This window comes from Protopterus annectens, chromosome 9.part0 (assembly GCF_019279795.1).
Source record: "Protopterus annectens isolate FY-2018-M chromosome 9.part0, PAN1.0, whole genome shotgun sequence".
Taxonomy (NCBI): domain Eukaryota; kingdom Metazoa; phylum Chordata; order Ceratodontiformes; family Protopteridae; genus Protopterus; species Protopterus annectens.
In genome coordinates, this window is record NC_056743.1 from 1,304,224,780 (window position 1) to 1,304,246,975 (window position 22,196).

The 22,196-nt window shown below is 40.4% G+C and overlaps 1 protein-coding gene across 2 annotated transcripts in view; it reads left to right on the plus strand.

Annotated features, from left to right (window-relative positions):
• Nucleotides 1-22,196, plus strand: part of LOC122812027 (cytosolic purine 5'-nucleotidase-like) — a 563,563-nt gene that overhangs the window by 183,019 nt on the left and 358,348 nt on the right. For both annotated transcript variants that reach the window (XM_044084264.1, XM_044084265.1), the window contains one exon: nt 19,243-19,334. In XM_044084264.1, coding sequence (XP_043940199.1) covers nt 19,243-19,334 — 92 coding nt within the window. The remainder of the gene's footprint in view (nt 1-19,242; nt 19,335-22,196) is intronic.

The window sequence follows — 22,196 nt, forward strand, 5'->3', positions numbered from 1 at the left end:
GGCCTGTGATTCTTTTAGTGAGGTATTTCTGTGGCCTTTCCAGCTGTTGCAGATGTCTTGTGAGGTACATAACAAATGGGGCATTATACTCTATAATGGGTCTAATGAGGGATGAGTACAGTGGGACAATGACCTCCTTTTTTCTGGATGAAAAGCCCTTAGTGATGAGGTGTGCCACGTAGAAGGATTTCCTGACTGTTTTGGCAATGTGGTTATCGAAAATGAGACCACTGTCCACTTGTGTCCCTAAGTCTCTCATCACACTTTCGATGTTTAGTGTCCTGCCACCTATGTGGTAGTTCATGGGTACATGCTTTTTCCAAAGGGGATGACTATACATTTCTTGGCATTAAGCCTGAGCCCATGGTTCTGGCACCAGGCATCTGTTTCTGTAAGGCCCTTTTGTAGAATATCCACATCATTTGGGGATTCAGTAATGGCTCCCAGTTTGCAGTCATCTGCAAACTTTGTTATCCAGAGTCCTTTAATGTTGGCCTGTACTTCAGAGAAGTAGATGCCAAACAAGAGTGGTCCCAGGACTGAACCCTGAGGTACTCCACTTGTCACTTGTCTGGAACTGGATTTGGAGTCGGCTACTTTTACAGTCTGGGTTCTGTCAGTAAGCCAGTTGGCAACCCATCAAGTGATGTAGGGATTTATGCCCAGCTTAGTAAGTTTATTTATGATTCCAGAGTGGGGGATGGTGTCGAAGGCCTTGGCGAGGTCCAGATAGGCTGTGTGGACCTCCTTACCCTCATCCACAGCTCTGGAGACCGATTCGAAGAAGTCAATTAGATTCAGGAGACAAGATCGGCCCTTCACAAACCCAAACTGGGTGGGGTCCAGTGTCTTGAGGCTGCCAATGTCTTTGTTTATAAGTTCCATGATAATGCATTCCATGCCCTTGCATTTCAGGCTTGTCAGACTGATGGGATGGTAGTTCCCGGGTTCCAAGGTGGATCCTCCCTTGTGGAGCGGGATAACTGTAGCTGTGCGCCACTCGGTGGGCACAAAGCCTGAGGTAAGGCTATGATTAAACATGACACTTAGGTGGGGTGCCAGTTCATTTTGCAGTTCATGTAGTACACAGCCTGGGATGTCATCTGGTCCCATGGATGCTGTATTCTTAGCTCTGGGGAGTGCTGTTTCTACCTGTGTGGCTGTGATCATCGGAATTTGGCAATCTTTTGGTATTGAGATGGGCCCTTTAGGGGGTGAGAGGGGAGTGAAGTTGGCACTAAATCGATCTGCCAGGATATTGGCAATATCCTTGGGATCAGTATATTTAATGTCATTCTGTTGTAGTTCAGAGCAGATCTGAGCATTGCCATTTAGATTCTTGACATAACTATAGAATGCCTTGTGGTTGTCTTTGGATTCTTTGGCAATTTTATTTTCGTAACTAGCTTTTGAGGATTTTATGAGGGATCTCAGCTTCTTACTGAGGCTGGTGAGGGAGTTTTTTGCATCCTTGGATTTTCCTCTTTTCTGCAACAGTTTCTTCCTTCTGTTGTATAGTTTGTTTATAGCAGGGAACCACCAGATTGGCTTTCTTTTTTTGGAGAAGAGCATCTTGGATCTGTTTGGGATGGCACGATTCATGCACGAGTGGATGTGCTCGTACAGTGCCTTAGTGTAGGATTCTGCAGTTGAACTTTCAATTCCCATCTGCAAGGATGTCATGAAGTTTGTCACTTCTGACTTCAGTAGCATAAAGTTGGCTTTGGAGAATTTTAATAAGGAGGTTTCCTTACTGGGGGGTGGGGGTGGGATGTGGATGTCAAGGGTGATTTGCTTATGGTCAGACCTGACCAATGAGGGGGTACCCACTGGTGTGGAGCATCTATCTCCCATGTTGGTAATGACCAGGTCTAGGATATTGGAGCCCCTGGTAGGACAATGGATTAGTTGATCCAGGGCATTGGAATTAATGAATTCCAAGAACCGTTGGGAAAAGGAGTTGGTACCCAAGTAGTTTTCCCAGTTAATGGCAGGGTAGTTGAAATCACCCAGTATTAGGGTGTTTGGTTGTATCTTAATATTTTCCAGTATGTTTAGAAAGGTGTAGTGAGAATCTTGGGCATGGTGGGGGATCTGTAGCAAGCTACAATTTGGATTGCAGTCTTACCTAATGTTAGTTGCACCTGGAGAATTTCAGATGCATTGTGTTGGGCAACTAGCCTGGAGCTGTGAATATCTTTGGTGAATATGGACACTCCTCCACCTTTAGTGTTTCGGTCTTGGTTTTGTGGCCGAAAAGTGTGGTAAGAGTTGTAGCCTGGTATTGCAGGGGTGCTCTCTGGAGCCTTGAACCAGGTCTCAGTTACTGCACAGATATCAATGTTCTTCATTTTTAGGAGTGCCTCGAGAGAGTGCATTTTGAGGTTTAGACTTCTAGCATTGAGTAGCATTACCTTCAGATTTTGCATGCTTGTATCTGTTACGGTGATGGCTTTATCCTTTGAACCTTGTCTAAAAAGGCACTATAGGGGTGGCAAGAGCTTTAGCCAGTAACCTGAATCCCAGGGGTGAGAGGTGCAGACCATCTCTGGCAAAGTATTGTGGTTTGTCAATCATGTCTTCCCAGGCAGACAGATACTGGATCCCCTTTGAATGACACCAGAAGCTTAGCCAATTGTTGAAGTCAATCATTTTGTCCTTATACTGTGGTATAATTCTGGGCAAAGGCAGGATGTTACTCAGGGCTAGGGTCATACCTGCCTGGGCCACATGATCCGAGAGCTTTTCCATGTCTCTTTTCATGTAGCCCAGGGAGGTACTTCTCAAGTCATTCACTCCAACATGGACAATGACAGAGTCATATTTGTACTTGTTGTGGAGTGAGTTGAGTGCAAGCGTTATGTGGTGGATCCTGGCACCCGACAGGCAGCTGACTGTAATTTTCTCCTTGTTCAGCCTGGTGAGTGGGACATCAGTGTGCCTGACTATAGAGTACCCTATGACTAAAGTGTTGAGTACATTGTCTTGCCTTAGGGGCTGTTGTTGGGTGGCACACTGGTGTTGTGAGCTATGTGTCACTTTGGTTGTGACTGGTGTTTGTTTATGCTTCAGCTGGAGGTCCTTGTTGCTTGGGCAGGTTAATGTTAAGGGCCTCCGCATATGTGGGTTTAGTGTTGCTATGTGTGAGTGTTGATGGTGTGGGTTTTGCAGGGCTATGAGTTGCTTGAGGTGTAGTGCAGGTGTTAACCTTCTCCTCTTGACTGTATAGCACAATCTTGGCCGGAGAGAGCTTTGCTTCCAGTTTGGCTATGTAAGTGCATCTCTCACAGTTGTAGTGTTGGGTGGTAGGAGGATAGGATTGTCTGTGTACATGAGGCAGTTGCCGCATTGCCCCAGTATGCCCAGATTTACCAGGTGGACAGGAGAAATCACCGGAAGCTGACCCTTGGCCTGCCTGTTTAGGTGCTTTTTTTGTAAAGTATAAGAGCTGTTTTCCCTTACATTTGTAAGGTACTTTGCAATTATAGGCTGTTTAGTGCCTGTGATTAATTTCTCCTTATTGACAAGGAGAGTTGAGTGCTTGTATCAGTTTCAGGCTTCCTGGTGCTTTCCAGCAGGTTCTAGAGCAAGTGCTAGTCATAGGGGTTCAGATTTTAGTGTTACTACTGAGAAACCAGCTAATTCTAAGGGAAAATTTGAAGACTTTCTGGCACCTGGAATAGTTTAACTGTAGCCTCGCAGTGCTGCACGATGCGAAAAATGTGCAAACACACGAGTTTTTAAGCCAGAAAGTTGAAATGGATAGAAATCATCCCAAAAAGGCTAATAAAATTACAATTTCAGAGCTGGAAACCACTCTTCTAGTGTTAGATAGGCAGTACAATGCTCACCAGTCCCACTGGTAAGCAGTAGGACTTCCCTCTACCACAGCAAGGTCTGGATAGCTCTGAGCACAGAAAATAAAGTCCTGAGACAAGCAAAGCCTGGGATATGGACTGGCTAAGAAAGGTGGGAAACGAGCAAACAAGGTAGTATTTTTTTTTTTTTTTGTTAAAACAGACTAGACAATGCAATAATACAGTAAATAAACACAGAAAAGCCTAACACACCTCTCATCTTGGCTTGTTTTAAAGAGAGCTAGAGAGTTGCTTTGTTTAATGTGGAGTGGTAGCTTACTCCATCAATAGGACATCCATTGGAACACATTTATATCCCACCAACAAGTTCTGCTAATATTGCAATGTATATCTATGACCTTAGAGCAGATATTTGTTGTATTTCCAGATTGCTGAATGTGTAAGAGTTGTAGGCCAAGCAGCAGTCACCATGCAAAAGCCAATATGAGGTGAGGAAAGTGACATGGTTTTAATCATTCCATTTAACCTAAGGAGCTTGTATCTAAGATTTCCTTTATCAGGAATCTTTGTGGTTTTTCAAAATGAGCAATATATCTGGATAGGTACATGCCAAAGGCGGCATTGTATTCTATTATAAGCCTGATTAGGGAGCAGCTGAGGAGGAAAATAACTTCCTTAAATCTGAAGGATGTGCTTTTAGTAATTAGTTGGGTAAGGTCAAAGGATGTCCTAATGATTCATTTGGTAATTCAGAAATGTCAGCACAGAAATGAATGTTGGCATTGCACTATTAACTGATCAGCCTCTACCTGTCATGCCCACTAACACCTTACACCCTAGCAATGCCTCTGTGATGGTTATATTCAAAAGTGAACCTATTAAGGGAGGAATAAGTGGGACTTAACTTCTCTACATCTTAGAGAGAAACCATGAATGACAAGTTGAAAGTAGAAAGATTTTCTAATCATGAGCAGCTCTTGCTGCCCCCATAGTGCCTTTTTTTAGATAAGACTCAAAAGTCAAACCCACCTCCGTAAACAGCACAATTAAACAAAAAACTGATGGTTATGCTACTCAACGCCAGGAGTTTAAATCTCAAAATACACGCGCTCGAAGCACTCCTCAGTATGGAGAACGTCGACATCTGTGCAGTAACTGAAACCTGGTTCAAGGCTTCAGAGAGCACCCCAGCACTACTGGGCTAAATCCCGTACCACACGTTTCGGCCACAGACTATGGACCGAAACACAAAAAGAGGGGGTGTATCCATATTCATCAAGGATGCCTACACCACCAGGTTAGTGGCGCAGCATGATACCTCTGAGATCATCCATGTGCAACTAACATCGGGCAAATGTGCATTGCAAATTGTGGCCTGCTACAGATCACCCTCCATGACCCAGGACCACCACAACACCTTTCTGGAGACACTGGAAAACATGAAGGTCCTACCGAACACCCTGATATTGGGCAATTTCAATTACCCTACTGTTAACTGGGAAAACTACTTGAGTACAAACTCCCAGGCCCAGCGCTTCCCGGAATTCATCAACTCAAATGCCATGGATCAGCTGGTAAACTCCCCTACCAGAGGTGAAAACATATTGGACCTGGTTATCACAAACATGGGTGACAGGTGTTCCACACTGGAGGTCAACCTGTCACTTGTTAGATCAGATCATCACTCCGGATGTCCACACCTCACCACCACCCTCAACTAAGGAAACCACAGTAAAAAAAACTTTTCTAAAACAAACTTCACCTTACTTAAGACAGAGGTGGTAAGTTTCACAGCCCCCATGCTAAAGGATAATGCTGCCCAAGATGCAGAAACCTTTACAAATGCCCTCTATGAGCATCTACAAGGATGCATGGATTGTGCCATCCCTAGCAAAACCAAGACTCACTCCATTAAGAGAAGGAAAGCAGATTGGTGGATCCCTGCCATAAACAGGCTATACAATAGAAGGAGGAAACTAGTTCAGAAAAAAAGCAAATCCCAAGAAGGAAAGACATCCCTGATCAGTAACACTAAGAAACGAAGGTCCCTCATAAAATCATCCAAGGCTAACTTTGAAAGAAAAATAGCCAAGGATTCAAAAGATAATCATAAAGTCTTCTTTAGCTATGTTAAGAATCTAAGTGGCAACTCGCAGATATGCACTGAACTAGTGCAAAACAGCACAAAATATACTGAACCTACTGATATTGCCAACATCCTGGCAGATAGATACAGTGCAAACTTCACCCTCCTCTCACCCCCAAAAGGGCCCACAACAATACCGGAGAAGTGTAGTCTCCCGGAAATCACAGACGCAAAGGTGAAAATAGCCCTTTCAAAAGCCAAAAACATGGCATCATTGGGGCCAGATGGTGTCCCAGGCTGCGTCTTGCATGAACTACAGAACGAACTAACCCCCCACCTAAACATGCTGGTCAACCTCAGCCTCTCCACAGGCTATATGCCCATAAAATAGTGCACAGCAATGGTTATTCCACTCCACAAAGGCGAGGCCACAACTGACCCTGGTAACTATCACCCCATAAGCCTGACAAGCTTGGTCTGCAAGGCTATGGAGTGCATCATCATGGAACTCATTAACAAAGACATTGGGAACCTCCAAATACTTGACCCCGACCCAGTTCAGCTTTGTTAAGGGCAGATCATGCCTACTAAACCTGGTTGACTTCTTTGAGACAGTCACCAAGGCCATAGATGAGGGAAAGGTTGTTCACACAGTCTACCTTGACCTTGCCAAGGCTTTCGACACCATTCCCCACTCGGGTATTACAGAAAAACTCACCAGCCTGAACATAAACCCCTACATCCAAGATGGGTTGCCAACTGGCTCCAGGTCTGACTCGAAACCAGTCACAAGTGGTGTCCCGCAAGACTCAGTCCTGGGACCCCTACTGTTCGGCAGATACTTCTCAGACATACAGGCAAACAGAAGAGGACTATGGCTAGCCAAGTTCACCAATGACTGCAAACTGGGAGCCATAATTGATTCTCCGGCTGACATGGACATACTCCAAAAGGGCTTTACTGAGACGGACACTTAGTGTCAAAGTCATGGCCTCAAGCTAAATGCCAAAAAATGCATAGTCATCCCGTTTGGGAAAAACAAAACACCCACAAATTGCCACATAGATGGCAGCCCCCTTAATACAGAAGAGGTAATAAGAGATCTGGGGACCCAGATAGATAGTAATCTCTCCTTTGACAGTCATATTTCCAAAGTAGTTAGGAAATCCTTCTATGTGGCCCATCTAATTATGAAAGGGTTCACATCTAGAAATAAAGAGGTTATAGTGCCCCTCTACTCATCACTCATCAGACCCATCATAGAGTACAATGCCCCATTTAGGATGTACCTCACAAGACACTCCCAACAGCTGGAGAGACCACAAAAGTACCTTACCAAGAGGATTACTGGCCTCAAACATATGTCCTATGCAACCTGACTGAAAAAACTCCGCCTGTACTCAGTGGCATATCGCTTACTCAGAGGTGATCTCTGCCTGACTTACAAAGCCATGTCCAACTCAGAATTGATGGACATGCTCCACCTAAAGAAACCCAAGTCACTGCGAGCCACGCGCTCTAGTGAGCTAAACCTCACCACAGCAATAAATAGAACATGCTGGAGGGATAGATTCCTGTCACAGAGACTCCTCATGCTTTGGAACAAAATTCCAAATTACATCAGGCAGAGCCCCTCACTAACACTCTTCAAGAGAAACCTTGACGAGTGAATGGGTAACAGAAAATCCACCCCTGGGATCACGTCATTGGCTCTACTTGAAAGAGGATCAGTTAATCAATGGGGTGGCGAAAGCCGATACACTCTGGCTAGGTTTATAAATGTCCTCAGGCAGATAGCCTAGTACCTACCTATGAACCTATGAACCTATGACAAAGATATGGTGACTGAAAATTAATTTGTTATAAGCATATGTGCCCAAGTCTCTCATGACTGGGTCAGATTTAATTGGAGTGTTATCTATATGACATGTGTTGAGGATGGTGGATTTGTAAAGGAAACTATTTTACATTTCTTAGTGTTGAAGATGAACCTATGATTAACATACCAAACATTCGATTGGTCCACCACTTGCTGGAGAATCTGATTGTAAGAACAGGATTTGATGAATGCTCCCAGTTTGCAACCATCATCAAACCTGATTAGCTGTAATCTTTGACATTAGTTTTGTCGTCTGGGAAGTATATATAAAATAGCAAATGTCCCGGAAGGGGGCCCCATGGAACATTGCTAGTGACATTTTTCTGTCTATGGCAAACACCCTCAACCTTAACAGTATGTGTTCTAGTAGATAGCCATTTAGCAAACTATGTGTGGATTAATGTTGAGTTGGAAGAGTTTGTCAGTATTCCCAGCATCCAGAATAGTGTTGAAGGCATTGTCAATGTCCATGTAGTTAGTGGAAATTGTATGTCCTTATCCATGGCATTGGTAACCCTTTCAAAGAATTCAACCAACATGAGTAAACATGATCCAGCTTTTACAAACCAGATTGCTGTGTATCCAGGAGTATGAGGTCAGCAATAAGTTCAGCTTTAATACCTTCCATACCCTTGCAAATAATAGTAATGAGACTAATAAGGCTGTAATTTCCAGGATTCGTAGGAGGACCACCTTTAAGCAAGGGCAGCACAACCAGCTGTCCTCACCACCTCAGGGATGTAACCAGTGGAGAAACACAAGTTGAAGAATTGATAGCTGGGTTTTGTTAAGTAGGAACTGATGCTTCTCAGCAGACATACAGGAATATTGTCAGGACCCATGGAATTTTTTTTTTTTTTTTTTTTGGAAAGTGTCAAAAGGAAATGGTTGCATGATTTCAAGAGGTGATATGTAGGGAGAATGGGAGGAAGGCAGAAGAGAAGTTTGGTAGGTTAAAGCTGGAATACAATTTGTCTACAAGAATATCAACAATATCCTTGGGGGCCAGAGAAGGAAGTACCATAAGATCAGTACTGAATCATTGGTTACTTGTAAACTTTATAATATAGCTGTAGAAGGCTTTTGTCTTTTGAAATGGCTACAATGATGCATTCACAGTTATCTTTCGATTTTCTAATGACAGCCTTGAGAGACTTATCAGTTTTCAATCTATTTGATAGTGATGAAATAGAGATATTTTAAAAATGGCTAAGAGATTTTCTTTTTATTGTAGTGTTTGGGAGTTTCAACTTAGGGTTAGTTTTAAACGCACCACTATACTTATGTCATGGGGGTACAATACATCTATCCAAAAGGCAGTAATATTCAGAGCAGAAGGCAGCAACCTTGGGTAAAAGGCTTGCTGGGCAACTACTCCATTTGTGATAATAATTATGTAAATAGTAAGTAATGGGATTTGGCGTAATCCCTGAAAGTAGAGGCTTTATTAAGAACTACAAAAGCAAGCATTCAGGGAGAATGTTGCAGCAAGATGATCAGTTTTGACTTAGGAGGGGATAACAAGCAAGGCAGTTCAATTATGGGATATGTTAGTGAAGACATTATCTAGAAGATGGATGTTTCTGGTAGACAAGGGGCACTATGATCAAGTTTAATGGTACTTACAAAGTCAGTTTATGTATGACTAGCTGAAGTCACCCATAATAATGGTATTTGGTTCGCTGGGTAACTTTTGTAATTGAACTTTTATAACCTGTTAAGGTATTCTGCACGCTCTCTTGGAACCACATATGGTTTTCTGTAATTGGTTATAATGTGATAATTCATTTAATTAAGTGTTACTAGGATTTTATCCATTTCCAGATTTATATCATGTGAAGTCTGTCAATAGAGACAATGATGTTATGAATAAGTACAGATACTCTCTCCCCATAGTTGCTCAGTGGCTCTAAAGACATGACAGGCATTTTACCCTGGGGTAAAGGAAGCTCTGTCACTACACTGGAACCAGGTTTCTGTAATTACGTAAATGTTTATGGCTTCAAGGACAAGGAAATTCACAAGTACACATATTTTGTTGTTTAGCCTTCTGGCATTGAACAGTCTACGTTGATATTATCTGGATTTGAGTTTGCTATATTGCAATGTCCATCAGGTGAACTAAAAAAGGCACTGTGGAGGTAGCAAGAGTTTTAGCTAGTATGATTAAATTGAGAAATTAGAGGTGTAGGCCATCCATGACAAAGCAGGGAGTTGTCTGCTGACTATTTCATCCCATACAGACACACATTAGAGTCCCCTTAGAATGACACCAATTTATAGCCAATTATTGAACTTATTATTTTTATCTTTGAATTTCGGTATCATTCTTGGTGAAGACAGAATGAAGCTCAATGCAAAGACCTTGCCTTCTTCAAAGACATGAGCAGAGAGCTCAACAATGTATCTCTGCATCTTCCAGAGTTGTGGAATACCTAAGATTGTTCATCCTCACAAAGACAACTACAGGTAGTAGTTGTATCTGTGGTGGTGCAGGTGCTTAAGGGCCCTAGTGACATCACTAATCCCAGTTCCAGACAGATAGCTGTCATATTAGCCTTTGTCAGCCTGGTGAGTGCTGAGTCTGTATGCCTTACAACGGAGTCATAATAATACTTCAAGGCTTGCTGCACAGGTGACTCCAAGTAGAATGAAGACATGAGTGCAGGTGTGATGTTAGTGTTTTGCTTGCATGGCTTAAGTTTACTAGAAGACGACTAGGAGCCCTAGGAGGTTTAGGTAAGATTTTTTTTTTACTACTATAACACATATAGGAACAAGTTTGTGGTGCTGTGGTAATGCAGTGCTGTTGTGTTGCTGTTGACTAAGAGTGAGATGGACAGACTAGCTTCCAGTTTAGATAAATAAGTAATAAGCAAGTTAGCTGTAAATGTGAAGCAGTTGTTACACTGCCTCAGAAAAACAAGTGTTGGTAGGACATCTAAGAGTGAGTGATCCTGGAGCAGAATGGGACTTCATGGTGACAGGTAGCATTTTTTGAGGACAGCTAATAACATTAATAACAGCTAACAGGATTTAAACACAATATAGAAACAAAATCTGTGCAAAACAGTGATAGCTGATGACTTGCAATGTAAAATCAACTTATTCACAAGAGTAAGGGGAACCGAATCTAAGTAACATTTTATCTGAAAATAGTAATCATTATTGTAGGTCACAAGCATCCATTGCAGTAATGCTTGCTGCACTTATTTCAGTGGGCATTGATTAGCTTTCACTGAAAGCTTTTATTGCTCCTGTTTCAACTAGTTTTTGGCCTTATGTTACAATTCAAACTGGGAGACACAAATGCACACATTAATATTACTTGCTAGCACATCTGGTAATCCAAGGGGCTGGCCATCTCACACATGAAAAAGCATTGATTATAATCAATGGAAGACCATTTTTTCTGACCTGTAAATATGCTTACTCTTTATTACCCAGGGTACACCTCTGACCAAACATCCAAGCTACCCCCACTCTAACCACACTCTTTAGCTTCATACGAAGGGCAAGATTTTCTTGAACTTCTGCTAGGAGTCATTTTAGGACTTTCTAGATTATCCTTCAGGTTTAGATTAAGTAAAGGGAAGATGTGAGGAAGCTTTACAGTGAAAGCGCTGATAAAGAATCATATTTCTCATGTTAACTCAGAAACCAATACGTTCATTTCCTTTATTTCTAAGTTTAAGTTTGTGCTTTATACTTATGTAATTGTTTTGGTACAAGAACTGATAGTGAATGGGTTAGTGTTTAAAACTGACAGTTATGTTTTTTTTTTTTGTGCCAAAAGTTTTTCAAATAAAACTCAAAAAAAGTTTTAAAAGACAGGCTATGGTTACTCAGCGGGCCAACCTCTCAGGCCCTCCTCCAAAACGGACACTCCCACAGGAACATCCCACTGATGAACATGTCCCAACATGCCACTACATGTTTGCAATAAATACAGACGGCTGCAGTCACTTTTGTTGTAAAACAGCACTCATCTGCCTCTAATAAAGAATGATTTTAAAAAGACGTGAAACCAAACCAATCCAACAAATAAAATATAAAAAGTCACCAGTGCACCAGTTAGTGGGGGAGCAACCTATTTTTACATACAAGGTGGGAATTAATTTTAAGAGGACTTTTGAAAAAGGAAATAAGGAATTTATTCAGTATAAGGCTACTATTCCTTGTGGAGCATGTAGTGTTTGTGCATACATATTCAGTGAGGCAAGTGTTACACTAAACAATAGTTTGAAAAGTGTGGTGAGATTTATTAAAGGTAATTGTAAGTCTAAAATGTTGGTTTACATGGCTTTATGCACTTCTTGTAGTGCATATTACATAGGTAAAACTGAAAGGGCATTTAAGGACCGTATTTATGAACACCTATATGACATCAGGACCCATAAATAAACTAGTGCTTTGTACAAACACAGTGTAACCTGCCCTTCTACATTCACAAGATTTAAATTCGGTATTATTGATTTAGTTCAAAGGGATTTTCCTAAGGGAGGGGGTGTTTTAAAAAATGTTTTGCTACACAGGGAATTGTTATGGCAGCTTAGGTGTAAATCAAACACCCCACCTGGTTTAAATGACTATATCAGTATTAAACCTGTATTGTACAAAAAAGCTGAAAATGTTTAAACAATGTATATACATACACATTTGTACATATATTTTTATATATAAAATAGACTATTTGATTATAATATTAATTATTTTGTTACTTTGTTACTGTACAAGATACTACAGTGTGTAGAAATGCATATAAGAAAAATATGACCAAGTTCTTTTTAGTAACACATGCTTTATCCACATAGGGTAGTATTAGGTTTTTAAATATGTTTCTTTAAATACTAATTGAGTGTAATTAACTTAACGAGATTTTGTGTATATAAGTTGTAATTTGTACCAGTGCTTTTATCTAATGAAGTCTAGTCATTAGACGAAAGTGCTCATCCTTTGTGTTTCGTGGAAACTGTAAAGTATTTTTATACCTACGTGGTGTCCAGGACTTTTTATATTTTATTTGTTTAAAAAGAAGAAGAACAGGCTTTTGTGTTTATTTTCTTCTTTTAAGCTTTTATAATCAAGATTTCAATAAATTTTCCTGGAAATTTTACTTTAAACCTGACTGTTCCCACTGAAAAAGAGGAATTCCAATCAACATTAAACAACGGCTATTACAGATACCAGCTCAACGAAGGAGTGCCTCATACTACCTCTGACATTTCCAGGGGCAAGTAGGGTTACATCTACATTTCATATGTTCTGGCCCAATCACTACTTACTTAGTTGGCGTGTCGGCACTTCTTCAGCCTCACCTTTTTGGGCAGGGCAGGCCATTATATTATTATTTTCATTATTGTAGGTGTGTGCAACACATTAAGAAGGCACGCAAACTGAATTAGTTTAAGGGGAGTACTTTCACAAAATTAGTTTTTGTTTGTTAAGAGACAATGAAAGAAGAGTGGGAGGGAATTTTGTTGTCAAATTAACATAAGGGACATAACAACTCCAGTGTCGCTGAGTTTAGAAACACAGCAAGACAGGGTAGAAGGGTGGGAACATTTTCCCAAAGTAGTCTATTCTATGGCTGAGGCAGTTCAAATGAGCTTTCTCAAGAAAACCTTGGAATGCTTTTAAATAAAAATACTAGAGTCTCTAGTTCATCCCACATTTCACAGGTAATTAACCTCTTCGACTTCCTATAAGTCATTAAGAGACATAAACTTTGTTTTTTCTGTTAACCAGAACTTTTAGTATCTAGGGAAAGGAATTTTAAATAAAATACAGCAATAAAAGCCCACAATGCAATCAAACAAGATAACAATATGAGCAATACAAACCAAGAAATATAATTTTTCTCAAACAGAAAATCTGTTTCATGCCAGAGGCAGTTCAAGTGAGATTTCCATGACTCACAGAAGCTGTTAATCACTGTATCAATGATCTTTCTTGTTCTCTCCTGATAAATTCTGCCATGGGTATTGAGGGAGGGCTGCATAGTCGCCCACCCCCCATTCTTCTTAACTTCTATATACCAACCTCTTTCTACAACCTAGGGGAAAGGGAGAATAATGATAAAGCTTATTATTTCAATGGGTTGTGGCAGTAATGAGTTTGTTGAAGCTGACAATTCATTAGGTTTCTGGTAGGTAGAACATTAGTCAGCTGCATTTTTCCCTCATTTTTTGCCTTAGCTTATGATTTCAGAAATTCTTCTTGCTTTCCATAAGAAATCTGCAAAATTCCATGTATGGACTATAATGCTATCTACCCAGGGAATTTAACAGCATCTGCATCATAGTCTACAGTCCTTCCAGTGCTAATCCAAATGAGACAATGACCACATAATACCAGGCTATAAATGAACTGCAAAATCGGAATTCAGTCTGTGTTGATATAGTTGCAGGTGACTTTAATCAGGCCAACTTGAAAACAGTTCTGCCCCACTATTTCCAATATGTGGACTTTGCAACAAGGGGGGGGCACACTGGACAAGGTATACAGCAATGGTAAGCTGGCATTTAAGGCAGTGCCTCACCCACATCTGGGAAACTCTGACCACCTTTACATATTGTTAATACCAGCATGTAAACCATTGCTAACCAGAGGGAGATGAACAGTTAAACAAGTAAGAGAATGGCTAGAGGGTGCAGTCTCAGCACTTAAAGACTGTTCAAGAGTGCATACTGGAGTATATTCAAGGAGGTGGCTACTGAGAGAACCAGTGTTTCAACCTGGAGGAGTACACCAAGGAGGTAAAAGGCTACATCTCGAAATGTGTGCATGATGTGACAGTCACCAAAACCATCATCACATGAGCCAACTAGGAACCTTCGTTGATGAGAGAGGTGTACAAGCTATTGAAAGCAAGGAGCGCAACCTTCACGGCTGGAGACAGGCAAGCCCTCAGAACCGCCAGAGCAGATCTGAACAAGAGTGTAAGAGAAGCAAAATGTACCTATGGCAGAAAGATCCAGAGTTACTACTCTGACCAGAAAGACCCCAGGCACCTACAAACCCCTATCTTCACAATGTGAGGACAGCAAGGAATTTCTAAATAAGCTGAATGTCTACTTCAGCAAATTCAAGGAAGGGAACAAAATAACAGTGAAGAAAATAAACTTCGGCCATAACGAGAAGATGCTCACCCTTAACCCAGCTGATGTTCAGAGGACACTGAGCAGAGTTAACCTGAGAAAAGCAGCTGGGCCTGACAACATCCTAGGGCGAGTGCTCAAGGACTGCGCAGTCCAACTAACACATTTCCTCATGGATATCTTCAATAACTCTCTGAGTCAGCAAATAGTTCTGAAATGCTTCAAGGACATGACAATCATTCCATTACCAAAAACGTCTCCATCATCTTGCCTAAATGACTACCGCTCTGTAGCCCTCACCTCCACAGTGCTGAAGTGCTTTAAAAGGCTGGTCAGGGATGCCATGACATCTGGGCTGCCTGCTGATCTTGACCCTCTGCAGTTGGCTTACCGAGCCATCTCTCTAGCACTCTATCTATCGCTGAAACACCTTGAGAATAAAAACACCTACATGAGGGTACTACTCATCAACTTCAGCTCTGCTTTTAACTTGGTCATCCCTCTTCATCTGGTAATGAAGCTACTCCAGCTAGGCATTGGCACTCTACTTTGTAACTGGATTTTTGACTTTCTCATAGACAGACCTCAGAAAGTGTGTGCAGGAAGTAACTCCTCAGATAGCATCACTCTTAACACTGGAGTCCCACAAGGATGTGTACTAAGTCCCTTGCTGTTCACCCTGTTAACACATGGTTGTACGGCCAGGTACAATACAAACCACATCACCAGGTTTGCTGATTACACAACAGTGGTGGGCCTCATCAGTAACAACTATGAAACAGTGTATAGAGATGAGGTGGAACAATTGATTACCTGGTGTAGAAATAACAACTTAGCAATAAAAGTGAACAAGACAAAAGAGATAATTGTGGACTACAGGAAAAATTGCAAGGAACATTGTCCCCTCACCATCAATGGGAAAACAGTGAAAACAGTGAGAAGCACAATGTTTCTGGGAGTGACATCGATGAGGACTTAACTCCAGTACAAATACCATAGTAAGAAAGTGCACCAGAGATTGCACTTTCTGAGAAGGCTAAGGACAGCAAATCTCCCATCGACAGTTCTCACTACCTTCTACAGAGGTACTTTAGAAAGCATCCTGATGAACAACCTTGTAGTATGGTATGGAAGCTGCTCTGTCTCTGAGCACAAATTCCTCCAGAGAGTGGTGAAGACAGCCGAGAGGATCATCAAGACAAACTTACTATATATCCACAACTTGTACTTTTACAGATTTCTTGACAGGGCCAGAGGAATAATTAAAGTTTGCACTCACCCTGCCTACAGAATGTTTCTGCATCTATCATCCGGAGCATACATTGCAGAACTATGAGATTCAAAACAGATTCTTCCATAATGTCATCAAGCTGCTGAACTCTAGTAACAACTATGCTCCATGATGGCCATCTGGGTCAGTAGAAACTGTAGCGGCTTGTCTCAGTTTGTGCATTAACCTGGTTACCAGTCTCATCTAATACTTAGTGCAATATTCCCCATGACTGTTAACTTATAGGCCATCTAGGGCAGTAGCAAAGCAGTAAAATATCTCGTCTTTCAGTGCAATACATGTTGCGAATTCATAAATTAACCATAGCGAAGTACTCTAAGGTCCATAATGCAATACTCTAATGTTCCCAGTGCAATACTCAAATGTCTCTTTCTGTGAAAGGATCAATGCAATGTCTTAACCAAGGAGCTGTGCAATACCAAAGTCTCATGCAAGTAAGTATCCGCTGCAAAAAGTGTTAAAATGTGTTTCTAATTATGTGCAGTATTAGTCTGTCTACCTGCATATCTGTGATGTAATAGATAGGTGTTATATGTGTAAATGTACAGAATGTAATAGGTGACGTAATAGCTAAGTGTTATAAGCGTAAATGTCTGTGAAAATAGTCTATATGTTGTCTGCACACTGAGTCCAGAGACACGGAATTTCGTTCAGTTTTTGCACTTATGTGATTTCTGAATGACAATAAAGTTTACTTTGACTTTGACTTGACTGTGACTTAAATGATGATGAGTAAAGATATTTTTCCCAATCCAGAAAGCAAATTCCTTGTAGACCTGAATAAAGGCTTGCAGACCACTGATATATTCAAGAGGTATTGGCCTATCTTAACAGCGGATCCAAAGATTGAAGCAGTGGTAGGTACTAGGCCCAATTTTGTGTATAGGAATATGACTAGTATTAAAAGGCAGTTATTCTACCCCAGATATAATAACATGACCCAAGATGGAGAGGTTAAGGTATGTGGAAAATGCAATTTTTGCCAATATATTGATACATCAAAACAATACAAGCAATCAGATCTAAATAGAACCTTTTGTTTCAAATTGAATGGCACATGTGACACAGAGCACATAGTGTATCTTGCCTCCTGTCAAATTTGTCAAGCCTTCTATGTAGGCAAAACTGATAGAAAATTTAAGCATATAATCCCATTCCACATTAATAGCCATGTTTAAATGTAGGTATGAGTTCCATGCATGGTATTCCTGTATCCCATTCCACATTAATAGTCATGTTTAAATGTAGGTATGAGTTACATGCATGGTATTCCTGTATCCCATTCCACAGTAATAGCCATGTTTAAATGTAGGTGTGAGTTTCTTGCATGGTATTCCTGTATCCCATTCCACATTAATAGCCATGTTTAAATGTAGGTATGAATTCCATGCATGGTATTCCTGTATCCCATTTCACATTAATAGCCATGTTTAAATGTAGGTGAGTGTTTCTTGCATGGTATTCCTGTATTCCATTCCACATTAATAGCCATGTTTAAATGTAGGTATGAATTCCATGCATGGTATTCCTGTATCCCATTTCACATTAATAGCCATGTTTAAATGTAGGTGAGTGTTTCTTGCATGGTATTCCTCTATCCCATTCCACATTAATAGCCATGTTTAAATGTAGGTATGAGTCCTATGCATGGTATTCCTGTATCTCATTACACATTAATAGCCATGTTTAAATGCAGATGTGAGTTTCTTGCATGGTATTTCTGTATCCCATTCCGCATTAATAGCCATGTTTAAATGTAGGTATGAGTTTCTTGCATGGAATTACTGTATCCCATTTCACATTAATAGCCATGTTTAAATGTAGGTATGAGTTTCTTGCATGGTATTCCTGTATCCCATTCCGCATTAATAGCCATGTTTAAATGTAGGTATGAGTTTCTTGCATGGTATTCCTGTATCCCATTCCACATTAATAGTCATGTTTGAATGCAGGTGTGAATTTCTTGCATGGTATTCCTGTATCCCATTCCACATTAATAGCCATGTTTAAATGTAGGTATGAGTTTCTTGCATGGTATTCCTGTATCCCATTCCACATTAGTAGCCATGTTTAAATGTAGGTGTGAGTTTCTTGCATGGTATTCCTGTATCCCATTCCACATTAATAGTCATGTTTGAATGTAGGTGTGAGTTTCTTGCATGGTATTCCTGTATCCCATTCCACATTAATAGTCATGTTTAAATGTAGGTATGAGTTTCTTGCATGGTATTCCTGTATCCCATTGTACGTTAATAGCCATGTTTAAATGTAGGTATGAGTTTCTTGCATGGTATTCCCGTATCCCATTCCACATTAATAGTCATGTTTAAATGTAGGTATGAGTTTCTTGCATGGTATTCCCGTATCCCATTCCACATTAATAGCCATGTTTAAATGTAGGTATGAGTTCCATGCATGGTATTCCCGTATCCCATTCCACATTAATAGCCATGTTTAAATGTAGGTATGAGTTCCATGCATGGTATTCCCGTATCCCATTCCACATTAATAGTCATGTTTAAATGTAGGTATGAGTTTCTTGTATGGTATCCCTGTATCCCATTCCACATTAATAGCCATGTTTGAATGTAGGTATGAGTTTCTTGCATGGTATTCCTGTATCCCATTCCACATTAATAGTCATGTTTGAATGTAGGTATGAGTTTCTTGCATGGTATTCCTGTATCCCATTCCACATTAATAGCCATGTTTAAATGTAGGTATGAGTCCTATACATGGTATTCCTGTATCCCATTCCACATTAATAGCCATGTTTAAATGTAGGTATGAGTCCTATGCATGGTATTCCTGTATCCCATTCCACATTAATAGTCATGTTTAAATGTAGGTGTGAGTTTCTTGCATGGTATTCCTGTATCCCATTCCACATTAATAGTCATGTTTAAATGTAGGTATGATTCCATGCATGGTATTCCTGTATCCCATTCCACATTAATAGCCATGTTTAAATGTAGGTATGAATTCCATGCATGGTATTCCTGTATCCCATTCCACATTAATAGTCATGTTTAAATGCTGTTCTTTTTTTCTCTTTCTCTTTCTTGTAGAAATGAAATACAGGAGGACTATCCCAACAAATTTATCCAGAGAGATGACACTGAACGCTTCCACATCATGAACACACTCTTCAACCTCTCGGGTAACAACTTCAGCTTTTGCATCCTACTGATTTCATGGTCCCAGACTGCCCATTCAGCATCACAAAGAACTCACCTAATGGAAATGCATTTTTGTGGTGATAGACATTCAGTCATTGTTCATTACAGATATTGCATAATTGCTTGATTAACATACCCATCAGCCTTTGCTACAGAGAATACTTTCTTGCAATGTTTGCTTATAGGAAATCACCAATTTGTATATCAAGAAACCATATAAGCAGTACAATCCATCTACCCTTTACTGTGCAAGCATGTCCTTGCTTTAGAGCTTTCAGAATGTTCTTTCCTCATTCTCAGTGGGGCAGATCTTAAAAGAGAAATTATCATGCTTTGTTTAATTTTTTTGTTGTTGTTTATACCCTAAGCAGCTTGCTTACTCACACAGTTCTATCTTCTTTTTTTTGGAATCATGGCGTTTATTACCTCCTCAGTGCATTTGCTGAAGCAGGGTAGAGAAGGGGTTACATGTTTATCAGAACTGTATGTTGACATCAGTCGTTTACAGTGGAAGATTTGAAGTTAAACCCAGCTGTAGCACACTTATGGTTCATAAGGGAAGACGCGAGGCTATAACTGTTGTATGGAGAGGCATAGATTACACTAGCAGTTCAGTACTTAATGTTGGACATAGACGGTGGTGTGGTTCCACAGTGGACGACCTAGAGTTACAACCAGGTATCTGGATTTTCTTTTCCTGATCCTTCATAGATAATGTCCCAAACATGCATGTGCTACAGTACCTGCCACATCCTTAGCCTTTGTGCCTGACTGTATTACTATTGGAGGGACTGCTGCAGTCACACTAGCAGAAAACAGACTGGCGGAAGTCCTGTAATGTAACTGTTCAGAATATATACCATTGTTTTTAGTTATCTCTTTTCTTATCTGAAATATATATTTTTCATAAGGTAAGGGAGACAGCACACTTGAGCATACCTATTCATAAGGCAGTAATGGTTAGCTGCTGCTACATCTTTGGTCTACCAGTTACTCGGAGTATGCACTATCCTGTTACTCAGATAACCCACTGTATGCTACCTATTCATAAGGCAGTAATGGTTAGCTGCTGCTACATCTTTGGTCTACCAGTTACTCGGAGTATGCACTATCCTGTTACTCAGATAACCCACTGTATGCTACCTATTCATAAGGCAGTAATGGTTAGCTGCTGCTACATCTTTGGTCTACCAGTTACTCGGAGTATGCACTATCCTGTTACTCAGATAACCCACTGTATGCTACCTATTCATAAGGCAGTAATGGTTAGCTGCTGCTACATCTTTGGTCTACCAGTTACCGAGTATGCACTATCCTGTTACTCAGATAACCCACTGTATGCTACCTATTCATAAGGCAGTAATGGTTAGCTGCTGCTACATCTTTGGTCTACCAGTTACTCGGAGTATGCACTATCCTGTTACTCAGATAACCCACTGTATGCTACCTATTCATAAGGCAGTAATGGTTAGCTACTGCTACATCTTTGGTCTACCAGTTACTCAGAGTATGCACTATTCTGTTACTCAGATAACCCACTGTATGCTACCTATTCATAAGGCAGTAATGGTTAGCTGCTGCTACATCTTTGGTCTACCAGTTACTCGGAGTATGCACTATCCTGTTACTCAGATAACCCACTGTATGCTACCTATTCATAAGGCAGTAATGGTTAGCTGCTGCCACATCTTTGGTCTACCAGTTACTCGGAGTATGCACTATCCTGTTACTCAGATAACCCACTGTGTGCTTTCCTTACTTAAACCCTGCCTCCAGGTCATGCTGAAGCACAAGGCCACCAGAAAAGTGTTCTCCAGTTTCTGAGAAGAGCATTCAACTCCTTTGCTACATAATGTAGACTGATTTATTACATGCCCAAAATTAGACTTTGAAGTTGAAAAGTAAATTAAACTTCTGACTGCATGTATTGGAATGCATTATACATGCAGTAATCATTTATAGTAAGGAAACCACTACTTGTCAGTAAAAGTACACTGTTGGCCCCACGTTTCAATCATTGCAGGGTAAATTAGTATCAATCTCCAATTCCCTTAGCTATTAAAATGAACTTAAAAAGGGTGTCTGAAATATAAATAAATGTTTGCAAAGCAGATGCCTAATGTTAAATACATCTAAAGCAATTCATTTTGTTTGTCAACCACAAAAGACTAAGTACCAAATAAATGGAAAATTGCATACCCTGACGGCTCCCACATTGATGATGTAGACTCTTCCTATACCTTGGAATAGAGCCAGACTAAGCCTTATCATTTAAAGGCTCGGCACAAGAACTCGAGCCAGAAATCAAAACCATTTAGATAAGGCTTGGAAATTTTCCATGCTCCTATGCAGTGACGTTAGAACAGCAATAGCAAAGATAGTGCTGATTTCTCAGCTGTAGTATGGATTACAAGTATTTGATTTTGTCTCTAGAATAGTCTGGGCTACATTACAAACAGTAGTAATTGAAATATGCACTTTGGTGGGACTTGATTTAGAGAGATGGCATTGCTGTCTCTCAAGTGACAAAGATAGGATATATGAGTTTGATCATTGTAGCTATCTTTGAAACAGGATTAGTATGGTAGATTTAACTAACTCCAGTTTTTGTGAAAGAAGAAACAGTGTTAACAGTGGGATGGGACTGTGGAACTCTCAGGATAAGAAGGCTTTCCCCTACCTCTAAGGCTGTGGAGACTTGAAATTATTATATTTAGAGATGTGGGTGTGGAGGAGAAACATAAGGGTTTACGCCCTTGTTAATGTTGAACTTAACATTGTGCATTGTTAATCTTTTTTCTTTATTGTATGGTTCATTGCAATTCCTTTAATTGAATTACTAT